The sequence below is a fragment of the Echinops telfairi genome, unplaced genomic scaffold (genome assembly GCF_000313985.2).
Source record: "Echinops telfairi isolate 266 unplaced genomic scaffold, ASM31398v2 ScPeMD7_655;HRSCAF=1070, whole genome shotgun sequence".
Taxonomy (NCBI): Eukaryota; Metazoa; Chordata; class Mammalia; order Afrosoricida; family Tenrecidae; genus Echinops; species Echinops telfairi.
The window spans coordinates 30,791,846-30,811,961 of NW_022104553.1; the positions used below are offsets into that span (position 1 = coordinate 30,791,846).

General features: G+C 59.3%; 1 protein-coding gene across 2 annotated transcripts; it reads left to right on the forward strand.

The window, feature by feature from the left end:
* Positions 1-212: 212 nt before the first annotated feature.
* On the forward strand, positions 213-18,605 carry CUNH19orf47 (chromosome unknown C19orf47 homolog). 2 transcript variants are annotated; one of them, XM_045292845.1, is made up of 9 exons: positions 213-266; positions 4,007-4,058; positions 5,571-5,658; positions 5,758-5,872; positions 7,537-7,618; positions 11,645-11,782; positions 13,319-13,471; positions 15,489-15,559; positions 17,498-18,435. In XM_045292845.1, the coding sequence occupies exons 2-9, from the start codon at positions 4,040-4,042 to the stop codon at positions 17,993-17,995; spliced, it is 1,164 nt and encodes a 387-aa protein (XP_045148780.1). In that variant the 5' UTR covers positions 213-266; positions 4,007-4,039; the 3' UTR covers positions 17,996-18,435. The 2 variants fall into 2 exon arrangements, with proteins under 2 accessions (XP_045148780.1, XP_045148779.1); XM_045292844.1 differs by lacking the exon at positions 213-266 and having other exon boundaries at positions 3,955-4,058; positions 17,498-17,849; positions 18,348-18,605.
* Positions 18,606-20,116: the final 1,511 nt, after the last annotated feature.

Below are 20,116 nucleotides of genomic sequence, written 5' to 3' on the forward strand. Positions count from 1 at the left end.
GCGGGGCCGGCGGCAGCCGATTCGTTTTTTCATTGGCCTCCCGCCTCGCGGGGCGGGGCGGGGCGGTCACGTGATGCCACTAGCTGCCTTCTCGCTGGTGGCGGTTTGAGAGCCTAGAGCGGCCGCAGGCGTCGCCGTCCGGCGTCCGGCGGCGTGGGCGGTACTTCCGGGGCGGGCCGTCCGGGTCCGCGGGAGGAGGGTCTGACAGTTGGCGCCGCCGGGCAGGGCCGGCGAGCTGCGCGTGTTGGCGCGGGCCGGTGGGCCAGGTGAGGCGCGGGCCTTGGGGCGGTGGGACGGAGCTGCGTGCTGTGGGGGGCGGGCGGGTGCCCGGGGGTCTCGAGACGCTGCCCCGGCTCTTCCGTGCCGCTCGGGGCAGGCGGCTTCTTTGAGCATCAGTTTCCTCTGTAGAATGGGGGTCAGTGGTCTGCCTGTCGAGCTCGTTCGTGCACGTCGGAGCCCCTGGCTCAGCACCTGGCAAGCCGTGCACACTTGGTGACTTACTATTTAGTGAGGGTGTCTGCGCTTGTGAAACCGTGGGCCGATGACTCCACCCCCCATCCCCCCGCGGTACCTCAGTTTCCTCCTGTGTACAATGAGCGCTTAATGGGCCGTGAGGGTTCTGAGGAGGTGTGCATGTTGGGGACCGTCATGGAAACTATTCGGAGAGCCATCGGTGTAGCTCGGGGGTCTCAAGGAAGTGGAAGCGGGCGGGAAGCTCCGAGAGGACAGGAGGTAGACTCATGAGGCGGGCAGCCCCTGCAAATTGGCTGGCTGTTCATCTGTACTACGTTTTCCCGAAAACGATCCACACGCATTCCTTCAGGTCACTTCATTTGAGAAGGAAAGTCGGGGTTGCCACCGTAGATGGAGAAAAAAAGCATTTGCTGTCCGTGAGAGGAGGAAAACTTACTCTGAGAAACAATGGAAACAGAACGGTCGATTAAACTGCCCATGGAGCTGGGCGGAGAATGGAAAGGGGGGAAACACTTGTGCTTTGTGATCCCATCTTCTCAGGTCCCATGGACCAAGCCCGTTCTCTTTGAACTCAGGGCACTTTGCAGCATGAAAAATGTGCAACTAGCGACTGCCTCCAGGGGTCTTATTCCTCACCCCCTGGTGCTCAGAAGGTGGCCTCATTTTCTTTCCTACACACTTAGGACAGCCCCGCCCCCGTTCCCCCCAGCACCAGCTGAGCATTGTTCTAAAGGGTTTTGTGTGAATTCACTCATCACTCAGAGCAACCCACAGCCACATCATTTTTTTTATTTTACAGTGGAGGGGATGGAAGTCTAAAAAACGTCAAACCACCTGTCCAGAACCACAGGATTGCCTCAAACCCGACCGACCCATTGCCTTTGAGTCAGTTGAGATTCCTGGAGACCCCAGGTGGAGACCCGAGAGTTGAATGGCACCGTGGGGTTTTCTGAGCTGCATTGCTTTGGACAGAATCAGATCACCGCCAGGCCTTGCTTCCTTGGCATTGCTAGGTTTGTTAGAAGCGCCTAGCAGGTTCCATAGATGAAGGCAAACCCAGGGGCATGGAGTCGTGGGGAAGTGGTGAGACAGAGTCTGCTACACCTGAGTCTTACTGCCCTCAAGAGAGATGACACTGTGATACTTCTCATTGCTCAGAACCAGGGCTGGAGATGGGGTTTTAAGATAGTGGAGAGAGGAAGTTGAGACTAGCAGGGAATTATACAGCACTAGGGGGAAAATACCAGGACTTCTGGGATTCCGGTAAGCATGAACCTTGAAAAGGCAGGCCACGGCAGTCCTTTGTTATCCCTTGATCTACCCCAACCACAGCCAGTGCACCCACGTTTCTTGCTGTGTTGACCTTAGACTTGGCCACTGCTCTTACCTAGAATATGGGAATTGTTCTTCCTTTGTTTTCCCAGGGTGTTTGTGAGGAGTCCCTGGGATGAATAGTCCCTTGGTGCTGCCCTGTAGTGAGTGAAAGGAGCCCTGGTGGCCCTGAAGGTGAGACGCTGGGCTGTTAACCACAAGGTGGAGGGTTCAAACCCACCAGCTGCTCTGGGGATGAAAGAAGAGGCTGTGTGCTTCCGTAAGCCCTCTTTAGGGTGCCTAGGCATTGGAATCGGCTCATCACAGGGGGCCCGTTGGTGGGGCATGCTGTCCAGCCCTCAAGAGAAGTCACTGCGCAAGTCTTGGAATCAGGCAGAACTTGTTTGGGGTTGTCCCAGGAAGCCCCTTACTAGATGTAGCCTTTGCCAAAGGTGGAGACCTCATCGAGGCTTGGTGGTCGTGGTACCCCCACCATCAGTTACAATCAGGCTGGTTGTTGTCCTCACTCACAAGGGTGTTGGGAGGCAGCAGCCAGATGCTCGAGACAGGTGCGGGCGCACAGCTAGTGCCTGGTGTGTGAGGGGGTGCTGCTGACTCGGCCTCTGAGAGAGCTTGCTGGGTGGTCTCTGTCCAGAAGAGGAAACGGGCCTCTGGCCAGTCAAGTCCAGGGCAGAGGGGTGCTTGTGGTCAAGGTTAGCAAAAGAGATGCGGCAGAAGCCATCAGAGCGCAGACTAGACTCCGGCCAGGAGTGCAGAAGAGAGTCTCAAGTCGGGGAGGGGTGGTGCTCAGGAGGCCCCAGGGGAGCTTGCCAGGGCACTGGCACAAGTAGGCCCCTTAAGCAGTGGTGACTTCCTGTGGAAGTGCCAGGGGGTGGGGAGGTGGAGGCCAGGCTGTCCTCTAGTAACAGGCACGTAGTAAGCCCCAGGCTCTGTCCCCTTGCCCTCACAGCAGACCCAGCAGTGCCGGTAACATCCCACCTTTCACGTGAGGTCACTCAGGCGCACCTGGGGAAGTAAATTCCTGAGGTCCTATGCTACTAAGGGGTTGGGCAAGATTTGAACCTGACAGTCTGGGTTCTTAACCTCTCTGTTGTACTATCAGGATGGGGGTGGGATAGAGCCCACTATGTGCCAGTCAAGTGCTAGGCCTGGAGCCGAGGAGGTAGAGGAGGGGGCAGGAGATGGATTGGATCAGTGCTGAATGCAGGGAGAGGACGGAGAGGAAGGAAGGAGGATGCGCCTGGACCAGGGAGGAGGGGCCAGGCTGAGCCTGGAGGAGGAAGGCTGGGCACCGTGGGGGAGAGTGGACCTGGAGTCGGATAGCCTTGACTCACTGCATAGAGAAGCGATTTCCTTCCGTCGCCTTTCAACACGACTATTAACAGGGCAGTTCTCCTTGCCCTATGGGGGTGCTATGGCCTTGGCATTGATGCAATGGCAGTGAGTTTTGGGGGAGCCACATCAAGGAGGAAGACTCTCCCTGGAGCACCCAGACCTCTGTCACCTTTCCAGCACCCACTCATCTTATCCATGTGGAAAGGGGTGTTGCAGGCCCTCCTGGTGGGCGCGCCTCCTCAGCCGTGGCACGGCCTCCGTGGCAGCCATTCTCCTTCGGGACACGTGACTGGCCACCCAGCCTCTCCCTGGCCTCGAAAGGTCCTGTTGGAGAGGTTGACCGCGGTCACCCCATTTGCAGTGGCAGTCCCTTCCTCAGCCCCGGCTCCTGTGTTTGGTTTCCTCCATGACCCCAAGGTGCCTGGCACCGTCTTCTTGACTCTGGACTCTGGCTTACTCTGTCTGCTCGCTTCCCCACCACCACCTGTGTCCCCAGCTCCTAGAACAGTGCCTCACCCCTCGCAAGACCTCAGCGCATAGCCGTTGCAGGGGTGAATGCAGGGTGTCATGGCCACCGTCGTGGCCCGGCGTGTCCTCTTGTTTTCTCCCTCTCCCTCTATTGCAGCCAGACATTTTGAGGTGTGTGGCGATGGAGCTGTGGACGTTTGCTGTCCTCGGCGGAAGCGATCACTGTGGTGGCAGCCCTGCCCCGGCTGACGCCCTGCCAGCTGTTCCAGGCTATTCCTGGCCTGTGAGCCCCCAGCCTGGGGAATGCGGCCCTGGAGACAGAATGGCAGCCGGCAGGGGACGCGCACTCCGAGCCGGTGGTCACTCGTGGCCTCTCTCCTCTGCTCCTCTCTTCCAGGCTCCGGGGAGCAGTGCCAGACCCAGGGAGACGATGGTCTCGGTGACTATGGGTGAGTCTCGGGCCCCCTTGGGAGCCCCTGCTCCCCACTGCGCTGTTTGAGGGGAGGTGGGGGAGGAGAGCCAGGTCATTGACAGCAACAGCTGCCCTCTGAGGCACATGGGGGTGGGGCAGTGCCCTGCCTCCTCCCTGTGTCCAGCCCCTGCCCCCCCATGGTGGGAGCAGGCAAGCAGAACTTGGACAGACTGTGAAGTCCAGCCCACCTTCCACATGGCCTCTCAGCCTCGGGTTTTCTCCTCTGTGAAGCCGCCGCATCACGGGAGGTGGTGAAGACCCAGGGTGCTGTGTGCAGGTGTGGGTGTTCACTTTGGGAGCCTGATCCCTGTATTTGGGTATGAGTAAGGCAGAAACATGAAGGGAACCCTGGTGGTGAAGTGGTGACGTGTTGGGCTGCTAACCTCAAGGACAGCAGTTCGAAACCGCCAGCTTCACCGCTGGAGGAAGACAAGGCTTTCTAACCCTGTTAAGAGTGACGGTCTCAGAGACCCACAGGGGTCACTCTGAGTCGGACAGAACTCAGTAGCAGCGAGTGAGATTTTTTTTAAAGGAAAGAAATAGCATTGCCCGTTTAACTGTACGCCCCTTGCCTGTGAACTCGGGCGAGTTCAGCGACACAGGAGTGAAGAGAGCATGCATTCTCTGTGGGGTCAGTGCGTTCCACAGAGGGCCAGTCTGAGGAGCCCAAAGAGAAGTTTGGGAGCCATCTGGCTTTGTTTGGTAGGGGGGCTGCGTGGCCCTGGCCTGGGCTCTGTGGTCTGCAGTAACACCTGCCTCGGATGACCAGGGCTCAGGCTGCGGGTCTCCCGAAGCCCCTCATGTGGATTCTTTACCCGATTCTGCTCCCAGGCCCTAGGGTGACCCCAGTGCCTAGGCTAAGGCTTGGGGGGTGCAGGAGGGGGGGAAAGGGGCTTCAGGAAGTTGGTGGGAAAATTCCATCACTTTTCGTTCTATTTTCCTATGGTCTTTTAGCAGCCCCTCTCAGTAGATCCCTGATTACAGCTGAGGGAACTGAGGTACAGGGGAGCAGTGAGCAAGTGACCCTCAGTCTCTCAGCCGTGAAACAGCAGAGGCAGGGTTTGATGTTCCACACTGAGGCAGGGCTGCTCCTCTGGCAAGGGGGAGGCTCTGGTGCCTGCTGAGACTTGGGGATCAGGGTTTGAAGCCCCCTTTGTCATCTGCCTGTGAATCTGTCACCCTCTGGGCCATGGCCTAAGCTGTGACGTGTGACAGGGTTCTGGCTGAGCAGGGCAGACAGAGAAGTAGTAAAGTACTCAGGCCTGGGGGCGCTGCCTCTGCTTGTCAGTGTGTCCTGTCCAGTTTGCTAGTTGGCAAAGTCCTGAGACAGCTTGCCTGGTAGAGTTGAGAGGAGGACCCAGGCCTCCTGTGCCCTATGAGGAAGTGGGGCACGCACTGCGTTTGTGGAACAGCTGCAGTAGGCAGTTTGGCTGTTGCTGTGCCCCAAAGAGAATCCTAGGAGTGATGCGCTCTCTTCCACTGCCCCCAGCCACGTCCCAGTGGATCCAATTCTTTAAGGAAGCCGGCATCCCTCCGGGACCTGCTGTCAACTACGCAGTGATGTTTGTGGATAACAGGTGAGGCGGCAGAGGGGACGGGGCTGGGCATGGGGGCTGGCTGGGAGTGGGGAGGCGGAGAGACTCACTTGGAGCCTGCCTCTGGCTTGCCCCCTGCAGGATCCAGAAGAGCATGCTGCTGGATCTCAACAAGGAGCTCATGAACGAGTTGGGCGTGACCGTGGTGGGTGACATCATCGCCATCCTCAAGCACGCCAAGGTGGTGCACCGCCAGGTGGGGGCTGCTGCCCGGCCCCTGTGCCCTTGGGGTGTGGGGAGGGGAGATGGGGGCAGTCACAAAGCCAGCCTTCCTGGGCCGACCACATGCTGCTGTGTGCCATCAGGCAACTTGTCTCCACTGATGAGCCTACTTTCCGTTCGGTAAAGCGTGGTGAGGTTGAGTGTTAGCTCCCCCAGCCCACTGCGTGGGGAGCACTCCCACTCGGAGCAGCCCTGGAGGGCAGGGTAGAACTGCCCCTGTGGGTTTCTGAGGCTGTGTGACTTTGGAGAAGCTGGCAGACTCGATTTTCTCCCACCGAGCAGTCGGTGGGTGTGAGCCATTGACCTTGTGGTTAGCAGCCTGAGGCTTAGCCAACACACTCCCATTGAGTTGATTCTGACTCGCAGCAACCCTGCCGCATAGAGTAGAACCGCCTCTGGGTTTCCAAGGCTGTAACTCTCTATGGGAGTAGAGAGGCTTGTTTCTCCCATCCTGGTAGGAGCCCTGATAATGCTGCCGACCACAAGGTCAGTGGTTCAAAGCCTCTACCTGCTAAATCCCCTAAAGATGGACAGTCTCGGAAACCCTCTATAGCAGTGGTTCTCAACCTTCCTCATGCCGTGACCCTTTCATACAGTTCCTCATGTGGTGGTGACCCCCCCAGCCACAAAATTATTTTTGTTGCTACTTCATAACTGTAATTTTTTTACTGCTGTGAATTGGGTGACCCGTGTGAAAGGATCGTTCGACACCCCCCTCCCCCAAAGGGGTCGCAACCCACAGGTTGAGAACCGCTGCTCTATAGGAGTTCTGTGCATCAGAATCGAGTGATTCTGACTCACGGTGCTGGCTTAGACACCCTGATACAGTGGGTTAAGTTGGTGGTTCGAGCCTGGTTAGAAGGTGCTGGCTTAGACACCCTGATACAGTGGGTTAAGTTGGTGGTTCGAGCCTGGTTAGAAGGTGCTGGCTTAGACACCCTGATACAGTGGGTTAAGTTGGTGGTTCGAGCCTGGTTAGAAGGGTGGGGAAGTCTGTTGCTGTAAACAGTGACATTGGGTCCCTCTGAGCCAGAACGGGCTCCCTGGCAGGCACCTGGTCTGGTGGGGGGTTTCCGTGGTGAGTCTCTTGATTTTAGGCTCACCCTCTATGCCCACAGTGTGGCCTCTCGTCACAGCAGTGGGGGGCACTGAGCTGAACGTTGGCTTTTCTTTATACTTGTAAGCTTTGCTCTCTCGCTCGCGGGGCCTCGCTGGGCCCCCTGCCCTGCTTCCTGGCGCAGCCCTGGGGCACGGCCCCAGCTGAGAGCTTCACATCCCATCAGGCTCACGGTGGCCTTCCTCAGCTTGGCCACCAGTGGCCTGTTGGGGTCCCAGGGACCCACACTGCCTCGTTCATATCCTGTCTCCTTCAGTCCCTCTGACCTGTCACGGTGGTTGTGTGGGTTTGCACTGTTTCGTCGGCCACTGGCACGTCCCTCAGCTGGGCTGTGCCCGTGCTGCTGTCACCGTGAGGAGCAAACATTCTGAGACCTCCTTCCTGGCCGCACTGCCCGAACCATACTGTGTGTTCCTCCAGCTCCTCCTCCCCCACCCTGCTCTTCCGCTCCCACCCTACCCCAACCCCGTCCCGGGCCCTGGCCCCCCACCTCCTGGTGACGCAGCTGCCTGTTCCCACAGGACATGTGCAAAGCTGCCACCGAGCCGGTGTCCTGCCGCCCCAGCCCGCTCCCAGTGGAGATTCGCCGCGGCCCCTCCAGCGGTGAGTGTCAGCTGCTGGCCTGCATCCTGCTTCCCCTGCCCCTCCTGGACAGGGAGGGCTCACTCCTCTTGTCCTGCCCTCCTTGAGTTCGAAGAGGTGGCAGCAAAGCTACCAGACACCTGCTCAACGGACACTCCCTGATCCTCTGCTGTCAGCTGAGCGCCTCCGCTCGCTGGGCCTTGCCTCCTCTTGGTTAGAACGGTGGGTTTCAGCCAAGGCTCCCCATGAGCTGGCTCCACAGCCCTATTCTCGTCCTCAGTGGTTGGCCCGATGGTCAGAGAGGACAGTCCTTTGTCGACCGCTGTCCTCTGACTCTGTGCCCCTGATGGCCAGCCTCCTTGCTCTTGATCTCCACAAGTCTCGAGCCGCCTCACCTTCTTCCCAGACCCATTCTTTCTCGGAAGTCTTGTTGGGGGTCAGCAGTGCAGTGTTACAGGCAGAGAAGCTCCAGGGACTCGGCTTCAGGTTGACAGCGGTGCTGCTTGTGGTTCCAAACTCTGCATCAGGCCACGCTCTAGGCCTGGTGGGCAGTGACGGCGGGGTTGTAACAGCTACGTGTGCCTGTCACCCATCGCACGTGGTCATTGCTGAGCGCTGCCCAGCTCTGTCCAGTTAGATTCCTGACCCCGTCCTCACCGGAGCCCCGCTGGGTCCCGCTAGGTGGCAGTATGTGGCGCAGGGAATGCTGAGCTTGAACTTGCGTGAGCTAGCGTCTGAGAAGGAAAACATCAGCAGGTCCCTCTCCAGCACTGTCTGTATGCAGTGCACAGTGCTGGCGCTACGATGGGCCACAAGGGCCCCCAAAACGGACAGTCCTCGCCTGTCCTCACCTGGGGACTGCCCGTGCCTGCCTTTGTGCACACTTTGGTTCTGGTGGCCCTGCTGGCAAGTGTTGGGCTGCTAACGGCAAGGTGGGTCGGGAGAAAGACGGGGAGACCTGGTCCTGGGAAACCCTACGTGGGATCGCTAGGAGTCAGCAGTGGCTAGGGTGGGGTGGGCGGTACCTGGTGGAGTACTTGCTGGGTGGCTTTGCACGTGGGCTCGTCCTTGGCCCCTGGCTGAAAGAGGGGCAGTTCACATTTACCCCGAAGTGCCCCAGAAGAAAGGGCTGGCAGACGACTTCTCAACAAGCCGCTGAAGGTCCAGTGGAGCCTCCTCCTGCTCTGCAACCCAGGAGCTCACCAAGATTTGACCGACAGCTGCCGACTTGGCTTGGCTTTGGTTTTGGGTGCCTTATGTTTTTAAATAAAATAAAAAAAAGTAACTTGCATATTAGTTAGTGAAGCTGCTGCTTCTCAGGGCCTGTCGACCAGCAGTCCCTCGGGTGTCGAGAGAATGGTGCTCCACAGGGCTGTCAGTGGCCAGTTTTTGGAATTAGGGCACCAGGCCTTTCTTCTCAGAGCCACCTCAGACCACCACAGTCTGGTTGTTGCGTGAAGACGTGTCTCTTGGGACGTTGTGGGTCAATGTCAGGTGGCGTTGAGTCGGTGCCGACTCTTAGTGACCCTCTGAACAACAGTGCCCGGGCCCAGGCCATCCCCAACTCTCAAAGGTACGCATGCGGTGGAGAACAAGCATTTACTCCTTGGGAAGGAGGACCCTGGTCTAATTCCTGATCTCTGACCTGGCAGTGGTTACGTGGGGCTTCACTCTGGGATCTTCTGTTCGTTGCCTGGTGGCGGTGGCGGTGGAGGTGGAGGCGATGGAGATGGAGGCGGAGGTGGTGGAGGTGGAGGCGGAGGTGATGGTGGTGGAGGCGATGGTGGTGGAGGTAGAGGTGGAGGCGATGTTGATGGAGGTGGAGGCGGAGGCGATGGTGATGGAGGTGGAGGCGATGGTGATGGTGATGGAGGTGGCGGCGGTGTCAGTGGAGGCAATGGTGGTGGTGGTGGCGTTTGGTGCTGTGTAGTCGCTCCACCTCCCTGCGTTCTGTGCACAGCAGAGCTGCAGCCTCAGCGACTGTCACTGCCTTGGAGCTCGTGGTACAGCGACTGTGCCGTCCACTCGTGGAGCCTCTTCCTCCCGATGGCCTCCTCTAGGGTCTGGTCTCTCCTGGAAATGTCCAAAGTATGTGCCACAAAGTCTCGCCATCCTCGCCTCTCAGGAGCCTGCTGGCTGTCATTGCTGCTGCCGGACAGACGTGGTTGCTCTGTGGGCAGCCCGCCATTCAAGCGCTGCGATTCTTGCGCAGGCTTCCCGTGTGCCTGTCTGGCTTTCCCAGGAGGAGGGGCCGTTGAAAACCAGGCGTGGGTCAGGCTCGCCTCAGCCCGTAAAGTGACATCCGTGCTCTTTAACGCGTGAACGAGGGCTCGGGCAGCGGGTTTACCCAACGCCACAGGTGCGATTGTACGTGCAGCTTTACTCCACGTTTCTCTCTGCTCTCCTGAGGCGAGGAGGGAGCCCACCCCTCCATCCACGCCTCAACCTCGAGACACTGGCGTCATCTCCACCCTCCAGGGTCTTGGTCGAACGTGGTGGGAGGAGAAAGCCAGCCCTGCGGGAGTCCGTGTGTGGTGCCGGGCGGACGGGTGCCTAGGCCGATGGAGTTTGACTGGGGGAGGAATACAGCTGCCTGAGGTGACAGAGAGCCTGGGAATGTTACACACAGCAACGTGCCGAGGGTCACTGTCTGGACTTGAGAGGACACCTCTCTCTCACTGCCTTGGAGCCGATGCCCACGCTTAGTTAGGCTCCAGAGGACAGGGTAGGGAGAGCCTCCGGGCTGTCCCGCTTTCTCCCGCTCGGAGGGCGCCTGGAGCAGGGAAAGGGAGACAGTTGTAATGGGATGCAAGCACCCTCACTCCCTGCCATAGACTCCTAGGGTAGAACTGCCCTGCGAGCTTGAGAGACTGTATCTCTTTATGGGAGAAGACAGCCCCGGCTTTCTCCCTCAGAGCAGCTGAGCTGGTGGCTTCAAACTGCCGACCTTGTGGCGAGCAGCCCAGCACTTACCCTGTGTGCCCACGTCTGAAAGGCAGGGTGCGGAGGTGCTGGCCCTGGCCGAGCAAGCAAAGGTAGTGTGAAGGTAACCCTTCACGCCTCCCCTGCAGGGGCTCCTCAGAAGACCCTTCCCTTACAGTAGCAGCGGCCACACCCTGAGACACACTTAGCTCCTTCTGCACGAGGTGGGCCCTTCAGAGGTCGCTCAGGGGCTACAGCTCCTCACCTGCTCAGGTGGCTCCTCCTCCCACTCCTCAGTGACCGCCCACCCATCCCCAGTGGGGTGCTACCCCCTTTCCTGCCCTTGCTCAGTCGGAGTCAGGCCCCATTCTCCTCGGCCGGACGGAGTGCCCCTCCTCCACTGGCACTGGTTCCCACATCTGTACAGTGGGCTTGCCGGCCCTTGAGGGGCGCTGGGGTGTGCCCAGGCGATGCTATGCACGTCTCTAGTTGATGGATGTCCACTGACGGGGCACCACATGTCAGGAACCGTTTTCGGCTCTGTATTACAGCAGTGGACACTTATCCTCAGCAGCTTCTGTTCCTGTGGGGCAGGCCACCGATAATGAAGGAAGTGTCCTGTAGGTCCAGTGGTGCTAAGGACCATGGGGAAGTAGTGTAGAGGCTAGAGACTGACCAGGAGCTGGCCAGGGGTTTGCCCGAGGAAGTGCCATCTGAGAGTAGCCCGGATGAAGAGCCCGAGCTGTCTCTGGAAGGGAAATGCATGCCCGCCAGAGGTGGGTGCTGCGGGGGTTTGTGCTGGCTGGGAGGACACTTAGAGAGGAGTGGCTGAAGCAGAGACCAGGGCTGAGGTCTGAGGAGCCGGGGCACAGGGCCTTCAGTAGGGACCCGGTGCTTGGTGAGTTGTGACAGGAACCAACCTTCGGAAAGACTCTCAAGGAGGGAGGGGTGGGCTAGTTGGCTGAGGCCAGGAAGCCCATCTGCCTCCAGGCTGACTTCCGATGGTGACACCAGAGGCCCCTCCTGCCTTAGCCTCAGGGCTGTCTTCTCCATCCAAACTGCCCACCGGATCCCGGTCTCCCTCCCTGGGCCCTGCCTGACTGGACCCCCCTTCTCTCCCCACAGCCGCCTCTCGGATGATCACCAATAGCCTGAACCGTGACTCCCCGCCCAGCACCCCCCCCAGGCGCCCAGACACCAGCACCTCCAAGATCTCCGTCACCGTGTCCAACAAGATGGCAGCGAAGAGCGCCAAGGCTGCGGGTACAGGGGCTGGGGCTGGCGGGGTGCTCAAGGCTCATGCGCCCCGCTTCGTAAGGTGTTTTGAAGGCCAGGGAAGGAGAGCGTTGCAGTTGAATCTCCTCCGTGGAGTTGGTCATGTCAGGGACCCTCTTTTCCCTCTGCTGCAGACCTGTGGGGTGGGGAGCTCTCTTGTATACTCAGTGACCCAGTGTTTTTAGACAGATGTCCCTTGAGCCCCACATTCATACCTGGCCCTGAGTGTGGTGCCTGGAACCCCACTTCCTCTCAGTGGTCAAAGGGACCCTGTATAGCCCCAAGTCTGACCCTGCCTGCCTCGCAGAGGAAATCGACCCCCATGAGGCAGCGGTCAGACTCCACTCCGCTCTCCTCTCGTCACCCTTCCTGGCACCAGCCGTCCTCCCCATGCACTTGCTGCTGCCCTGCCACCTTTGATGGGGGCTGCAGGACTCAGAGACCACACTCACGACCACGGGACTTGTTAAGCACACAACAGACAACCATGTGGGATCAGTATCCGTCCTCAAGTGGGGGTAGTAACGGACAACTCGGGTGGCAGGAGAGAGTTGTCAGTTAGGCTAGCTGCCATCCACAAGGGCTCAAAGCTCCTCAGCCGGGCCTACAGGCTGACTGCGTTCCTTCACAGGGCTGGCTTCCTCCTAGGCAGGCCCGCAGGCCGTTCCTTTTCCCAGCCCTGCTAGCTCTGCCCTGGCAAGGCTCACAGCTCCCCCATGCCACCAGCCACCAGAAGGCACCCCGCTCCCTTCTGTGTGGGGGCCAGGGGCTGGTGTGGATTTTGTCTCCTTCCCCTCATGAAATCAGAGGCCCCGCCACTGGCCCAGGGGCTGCTCCTGCCCGCGGTCCTTTCCTGGCTGCACCGGGAGAGCTGGGCGTGGAAGCCAGCCTTGGGGCTCGCTCCTGCTCCCTCCCTCGTTGTGGCCTCCATCTGCTCACTGGGTGCCTCAGGCCCCTGTAGAAGCTGAGGGCCAGCTGTAGTTGCGGCTCTCCTTGGGTGGTGTGCTGGGTTTGCCTCACCGCTCACAGCCCGGGGCTCTGGGGGCCCGGAGCAGGAATGGAAAACGTAACTCGTAGAGGGTTACAAAGATGGGCTGGCCTTGGTTCAATCGAGGGGCTTCTTTGGAAAACCAGCTGAGGTGCACACCTTGCAAGTGCATGGCTCAGTGGACCTTGGCCAAGTGAGCACACCTCTGAACCTTCCCCTGGCCCTGCTGGTTCCCTTCCTCAGGGTCCAGGCCAGGCCGGGGAGCCTGCCTGAGGCGAGGACAGAGCCACAGAGAGCATGGGGGCCCTGCCACAGTGTGGGGTTCCCCCGGGCATCTTCTGTGACCTCTTCTTCCCCAGGCCTCTGAGCGTCTCTGGTTCAGACGCAGGACAGGCTGGTGGGGAAGCTGAGGGACCCCAGCGGCCGATGCATGGTGAGAAAGGCTGGAGCTTGCCCTGGGCCTGGGGTCCAGCCCCCACCCAGGAGAACAGTCCCTCGCAGAGGGTGCTGACCCGCCCTCCCGCCCCTCTCTGCAGCAGTCCTGGCCCGCCGGGAGGAGGAGAGCCTGGCTGGCCCCACCAAGCGGCGCCGGGTCACGGCGGAGATGGAGGGCAAGTACATCATCCACATGCCCAAAGGGACCACCCCCCGGACCCGCAAGATCCTGGAGCAGCAGCAGGCGTCGAAAGGTCCGGGCTGCTGGGGCTGCGTCTCCATCCTGCTGCATGCCTACAGGCGCGGGCGCAAACCCGCCAATGGGGGGCCTTGCTGGTGGCTGTAGGGGGTCAGGCACACTGCCTTTGCCCCTCCTCTTTCAGGCCACGTAGAGCCTCCATCAGCTCCTCTCTCCTGAAGGGCAGGGACAGAAATCCCATAAGGTCTGTCAGCGAAGCTGGCTCAGGGCAAGTCCCAAGGAGTGGGAATGGTCCTTATGAGCCTGGGGGGTCGGATCGAGAGCCAGGCCAAGGCTGGGGTTTGCGCTGTCTGGGCTTCAGCTCTTCATCTGTGTTTCTGTGGAGAAGCAGTCAGATGACATCACAGCAGACTTGGCACCAACGTCCCCTGTCCCCCTGGGCCACGCCTTTGCAGCCAGACGTCCCCACATGCCGAGCTCACTGCCATCAGGCCGGTGCTGAATCCTAGAGGCCCCCCAGGAGAGGGTGTAACTGTCCCTGTCCCTGTGGGTTCCCAAGTCGGATCCTTCCCCTTGGAGCCGCTGATGGTTTTGAACTGCTCACCTCGCAGTGAACAACCCGATGTGCAACCACTACGCCCCTGGGGGCTCCTGGCTGCGCACACACGGGACCCAAGGACGTGTGGTCCCTGCCTTCATTCCTCACACAGATGCCATTTTCCCATAGGCATTGTGTGCAGTTACCGATGCCGTCAGTATGGCACCGTCTTTTCATGGGGGCGCATGCAGGCCCGCCTCATTCCCTCATTTTTGTTTTTGATGGTTCGACTTCCTAAGCCATTTTGTCAGAGGAAAGCAGCCCCTAACAGCCGAGGGGTCCTTAGGTGCAATTGTACGGCAGTAATATATAAAGCTTATAGTAAAGTCATAGAAGATAGGAGAGATTGGAAAGCGAGTAAAGTAAAGGAGTCAGACACATTTTATGGTAGCATGCTCACCTCAGCCCCTCTTGGTGGTCCACGTAGAGGTGGGAGAGAAGAGAGAGTGTCTGTACTATCTTGGGATATTTATAGGTAGCCACAAGACATGCATATGCCGTAGTAACATGTCACAAGATGGATGGTAACTACAGTAAGGTCCCTGAGCTCATAGGTGAGGAAACCTAATACCTGCACTGGGGGGAAAGCATGTGGGGGGATGGGTGCTAAGGCAGGAGTTGATAACAATGTTTGCTTCTGTAGGGAGGCAGAATCAACCAAGTGCTCCCTTTAAGGCAGCAGAGCTGTTAGGGGAGAGTCTGTGGGAATGTTACTTAAAGCAGGATCGTGGACTTGGACTTTACCTCTAACTGACCAACGTGGAGGCTCTCCTACTGTGGAATACCAGCTTTCCAGACTCCCTCTGTGATAAGTTAGGGAGTAGAGTCCTCGTCCATCATATCCCCCTCAGGGTTAGTGTCCCACACCACTTGCTTTCAAGTGGACTCTGGCTGAAGTGTGCCCGTGAGAGGTGTTTAATTGTCAGCTGTGGTGTGGTGTATGGTCTAGAATAGCAAATGCGCCCGTGCACACAGCGTTTGCCAGGGCAACACGCCTCCTTCATGCTTCTCTGCCCACTGTGGCTGGTGAATTTGAACTGCTGACCTTGCAATTAGCAGCCCAATGCCTAACCCACCACGCCACCAGGGCCCAGGCATGCTTTATAATGACTGTAACTTTCAGAATGCCTGTACACCTTAATTTCGTGAGCATCCACCTGCTCTCGGGCACTTCATTTATTTGGGGATCTTCATCAGATTCTCAGAGCAAGTGGAGTCAGAACGCCCCTGCACACACACTCCCCTCCATGCTGCGTGTCAGCTGTAGGGGACGCTTCCCAGACACGGCATGAGCAAGGGCGCCTGGGTAAAGGCCAGTGGCAGCCGGGAAGCTGCAAGAGAACCTTGCCTCAGCGGGGCCTACCCCTGCTTGTTCGGGACTGGCTGTGCCCTCCCTGCCCGCAGATTTTCAAGGCAGCGCTTGGCCGTGGCCTGGACCCTGGGCCACTCAGCTGACTGCCCGCTGCTCTCCCAGGTCTCCACAGGACGTCGGTGTTTGACCGCCTGGGCGCAGAGACCAAGACGGACACGACAACGTGGAATAAGGTGAGTTGGAGACAGCACGCAGTGCAATGTTACTGCAATTGCTTCTGCCCTGCCCTTGCACACATGGCACTCTACCAGCCCCAGGTCCTTAGAGCCTACTTGGCTCAATGCCCATCTCTACACCAGCCACCTTCCGGTCATCTTCTGTCCTAGCTCTCTCCCCACTTCCTGATGCTGGACACTGGCATCCCAGACTGGTCTCAGTGTCTTTACCCAGACCCACCCCTCTTTTGGGCCTTATCTCAGGGATGCCCCACTCTCCCCAATCCAGTTCAGTCACTGGGAACTATTTTCCTTGTCCTCCCCGTCCCCCCCACTCCCCCCACCCCCGGTGCAGCATGAACCACCGTATAGCTCTGTCCACCTGTCCATTATGTCCATCCTTTCCTTGGAAAGCCCTCCCACACGTGGGTTCAAGTCCATGCTGATTGTTTTGGCCTGACAGTCCCACAGGCCCAGGCCCCAGAGGTAAAGTAGCTGCCCTGGCCAGCTCTGTTGTTTCGTCCAGGAAAGCCAGAGTGTCCACGTCCCTGTCCGTGCCCATGTCCGTGCCCGTGATGCACCAGGCTGAGCTCCAAGCCGCTCCGGACCCTTCTCACTCCTGGACTCGGACAAGAAGGCCCAGGACCGCGTGCCCTCGCAGAAAGGGTGACCCAGTCTGAGCCAGACGGGCAGTGGGGAAGTCCGGTTATCTTTCTGCAATCCCCCCAGTCCAAAAGAAGTTCCAGTGTTTCCTTTTTAGAAACGAACAATTTTTTTTGTGCAGAGTAGATGGTTGGTCTTGAGGCAACAACTCGCCCATTTTGTTCCATCTCACTGACTGCAGTTCCCACCGGGCGGCATCACCACTCCCACCGCTCCCCTCTTCCGCCGCTCCTCCATCCTTTCTGAACTCTGCCCATGGAGCCCCGTGGCTCCGGGTCCCTGGTACTGTCTTGCTGCTGTTGGCAAAGGGAGCCTCGGGGCTCTGTGGTCACTTTTTCCCGTCCCCTGGCCTGCTGCCCATCCCTTGCTGCTTTGTGCTTGCTCACCCTTCAGGGCCTAGCTGAAAAGCTGGTGCCCCAGAGCAAGAACCCTGCCCTCCCCCTCCCCCCCAGAGGAGACGAGGCTTCCAGCCCTCTGTCGTCCTCCACAGAAAGAGCCACTGTTAGCATTTCTTTCTTTTTTCCCCACATTATATCATTTAATTCTTCAATAATATTAAGATTTGTACAATCATCACTACAATCAATTTCAGAACATTTTCTTGTCACATTCGTTGTTAGCTCCTCACCCCCACCCTTCAGCCTCAGCCACTGTTATCATTTCTAGTGGCAGGTCTGTGTGTTATTCCCCTCTCCCCGCCCCAAGACTGGGACCCACAAGGGCTGGGCCCAGCGCTAGTTCGGTCGGTCGTCACGGGGCCAGCTATAGAGCTGGGACTCAGGAGATACTTGTGGACAAAGGACCAGGTTGATCTTTTCACCCAGGCCCACCTCTACACCCAAACCAAACCAGAGTGTAAATCTTTATGGGAGCAGACAGGGTTGTCTTTCTGCTTGTGAGTGTGAACCACTGACCTTGTGGTTAGCTAGGTCACCTCACCACAGTGCCACGGGGCCCCAGGTCTACCTCTGGACCTTTGCAAATGATGTTACCTCTGCCTGGCCCGAGCGCTTTCTCTTTCCTCTCTACTGAAACCGACTTCCCTTCAGCTCTCTGGTCTCATCTCCGTGTCCCCTCCTCTCGGGAGCCTTCCCCAAAGCCCTGGCCCAATTCAACTTCTTCCTTACCCCTCAGAGCCCTGACCACTTTCTGGGATGGCACCTATGGGTTCCAGGAGACCTGTCTCAGTCACTGCTGTGTCCCCAGCCTTGAGGCCAGGCATAGAGGGGGCGCCAGTTGTAGGTGTGTGTGCGATGACCAAATGACTCATTGGCCCTGCCACTGACTCCCCAGCCCACAGGGGTCTTCAGCCGCCTGGGGGCCACGCCAGAGATGGATGAGGACCTGGCTTGGGACAGCGACAATGACAGCAGCAGCTCTGTCCTCCAGTATGCCGGCATCCTGAAGAGGCTGGGCCGCGCTCCGGCCAAGGCCAGCCCCCAGCCAGCACTGACTGTCAGAGCCAAGGCCACCAGCTCAGGGACGCCCCCCGCTGCTCCCCCAAAACTGCGGCGCCTGGCGCTCCCCCGACGCCCTGGGCAGGAGAAGAAGCCGGAGCCCCCATCCAAAGTCAGCATCACCCAGAGACTGGGCAAGGCCGCCCTTGTGCCCGAGGCCCAGGACAGCCAGGTCACGAGCACCAAGAGTAAGTCCTCAGCTGAGGTCAAGGTCATCATCCAGAGAACTCTGGTGGGGCCCCGGGGGAGCGGCTCCAGCGAGGGCCTGGGAGCCCAGATGGACCACGCAGGCACCGTGAGCGTGTTCAAGCGACTGGGCCACAGGACCACCTAGCCCCCCGCGAGTGAGCCTGGCCTCGCCAGCTTCTGGATGGCACCGCAGGTCTCCCTGAGGCCTGCACACTGGGCCCCCTGGGGTGGTCACTGCGTCCTGGCCTTGCCACTTCCCGCTCTCGGCCCCTCTGTCCTCTCCTTGCAGTGGCCCTGGTAGGACCTTTCCCAAGGGCTACATCCTGCCCCCGTCCTCCCCGCTCAGCAGCATCTGCCCCTCCATGAGGGTTGCTCACGGACCTCCTGTGACCTCTAACTGCTGCCCCCCTCCCCCCACCAACTTCTGCGCTTTTGATGTCTCTGCCTCCCCGTCTTCTGCTGCTCACCTCTCTTCTGTTTTCTGTCCCTGTGGCAAGGCCCGACTGTCCGCCGCATCCTGCCCAGCCCGCCTGCACCTCCGGCCTCCCAGCGGGCCCCTCGTCGTCGGTGGCGTCGAGCCGACAGAGACTGTTAGCTGCCTCCGCTCCCAAGCTGGAGGGGCCTCCCGAGACCCGGGCCCTCCCCGCCCTGGGCATCTCTGTCTGGGAAAGTCCATGCTGAGTGATGTGAGGCACCGGGAAGGTGGGCCCAGGGAGAAGAGATGACGGTGGTTTTAATATATTTTTGTGACTTTCCGATGGTTTTTCTCCCCTCCTTAAGGGGGAGAAAGCACGTTACGGGGGTGCTGGCAGGAGGGCAAGTGAAGTGTACCAAGCATGGCCATGGCCCTGCCGCAGGCCTGAGGCGGTGCTCAGGGAGCCGCAGGGGAGGGGCAGGGTGGGGGGTTGTCAATCCCACCCTGTGCTCCCTTCCTTTTCCAGCTTCCCGATGCCCTTTGTGAGGCTGTGCGTCTCCTTGGGGAGGGGCTTTTGATGGTGGACACTGGGCTGCGTGAGCCTATCAGGGATCTGGGATCGCTCCCAGTCCTGGCCCCACAGCCAGGCTGTCAGTGAGCAAGACAGTCGGGTCCTGCCTGCATGACCCTCTTCTCTAGGCGGACGCTCTGGGCCAAAGTGGCAAGGCCACCACAGCATTGGAGACGTGGGTGGGGAGGACCCCAGGGCCTGCAGACCTGGGGCGTGCGAGGGAGGCGAGCAGTCACAGGGAGCCTTCTGGGCGCCATCCTGAGAGTGAAGAGCAGAGGGCCCAGCCCGAGCCCCGAGATTCGGGTCACCCTCCAGAAAGCCGGCACCAGCTACTCTGAAGGCAGCAAGGGGGCTGGAACCCGGAGGACAACAGTGGAGAGGAGTCCGGGAAAGTGATGATTGATGGCTGGGGCCTGGACCCTGAGGCCAGGAAAGGTGGGCTTCTTGGTCTTTGGGATTGAACATCCAGGGAGTGGGCTTGGGTGGGGGGTTCCAATTGTCTGGAGTGAGAGGTGTGATCCCAGCTCCACTTGTGAGCAGACCTTGGGGCTCCGGGTGCAGCTGCGCCCCCGAGTGAGAGGAGCAGCATAGAGCTGGGGAGGACCCAGGGGAAGGCAGCCCTCTCCCCACTCCCAGGACATGCACCTGACAGGAAAGGCTCTGTATATCAGCCATTTCTTTCCTGTGTTTCTTCTTGCTGCCCGGCAGTCCCCGGCACAGGGCCTGGGGTGTCGGAGCTCAGCGGAGCAGGCCAGGCCTCCTGGAGGTCTGTCCTCCGAGGGACAGCAATGATGAGTCAAACTGGGGCCAGGCCACTTCTGTGCAGGGTCTCAGTAGGGACACTCAGGTGCCCCCTTCGCCCCCCTTTGTTTTCTAGTGATTTCCACCGTGTCTCACTATAGGTACTAAATTTAAGAGTAGATGTACATATCTTGATTGATAGAAACAGCACCCTTCCCACAGCAGGCTCAGGGCACCGGCTGAATTCCCTTATGACTCTACAGCCACACATATGGGGGAGTGACTCCCAGCAGGTGACAGGACTAGGGCTGACCTCGGGGCCCTAGCTCCAGGGCCCCTCCATGGCAGACTGGACACGGCTCTCTGAAAAAGAAGGGGGCGGAGGGGGGTGGGCAAGCAGTGTCCCTGGAGGCACTGGAGTCTCCCAAGTTGTTGCTACCACCAGCTCATCAGCCCATCCCAGGAAGCTTGTGCTACAGGCCCTTAAGGACCATGCCCTGTCTCCCTCATCCTCCAGGCAGACCAGAGCCGATGTCTCT

What these genes read in the sequence shown, in the direction of transcription:
- CUNH19orf47 (XM_045292845.1), top strand. An exon ending in TCGCCGCGGCCCCTCCAGCG is followed by an intron (nt 7,619 to 11,644) that starts GTGAGTGTCAGC and finishes CTCTCCCCACAG; the next exon opens with CCGCCTCTCGGATGATCACC. An exon ending in ACACGACAACGTGGAATAAG is followed by an intron (nt 15,560 to 17,497) that starts GTGAGTTGGAGA and finishes CTGACTCCCCAG; the next exon opens with CCCACAGGGGTCTTCAGCCG.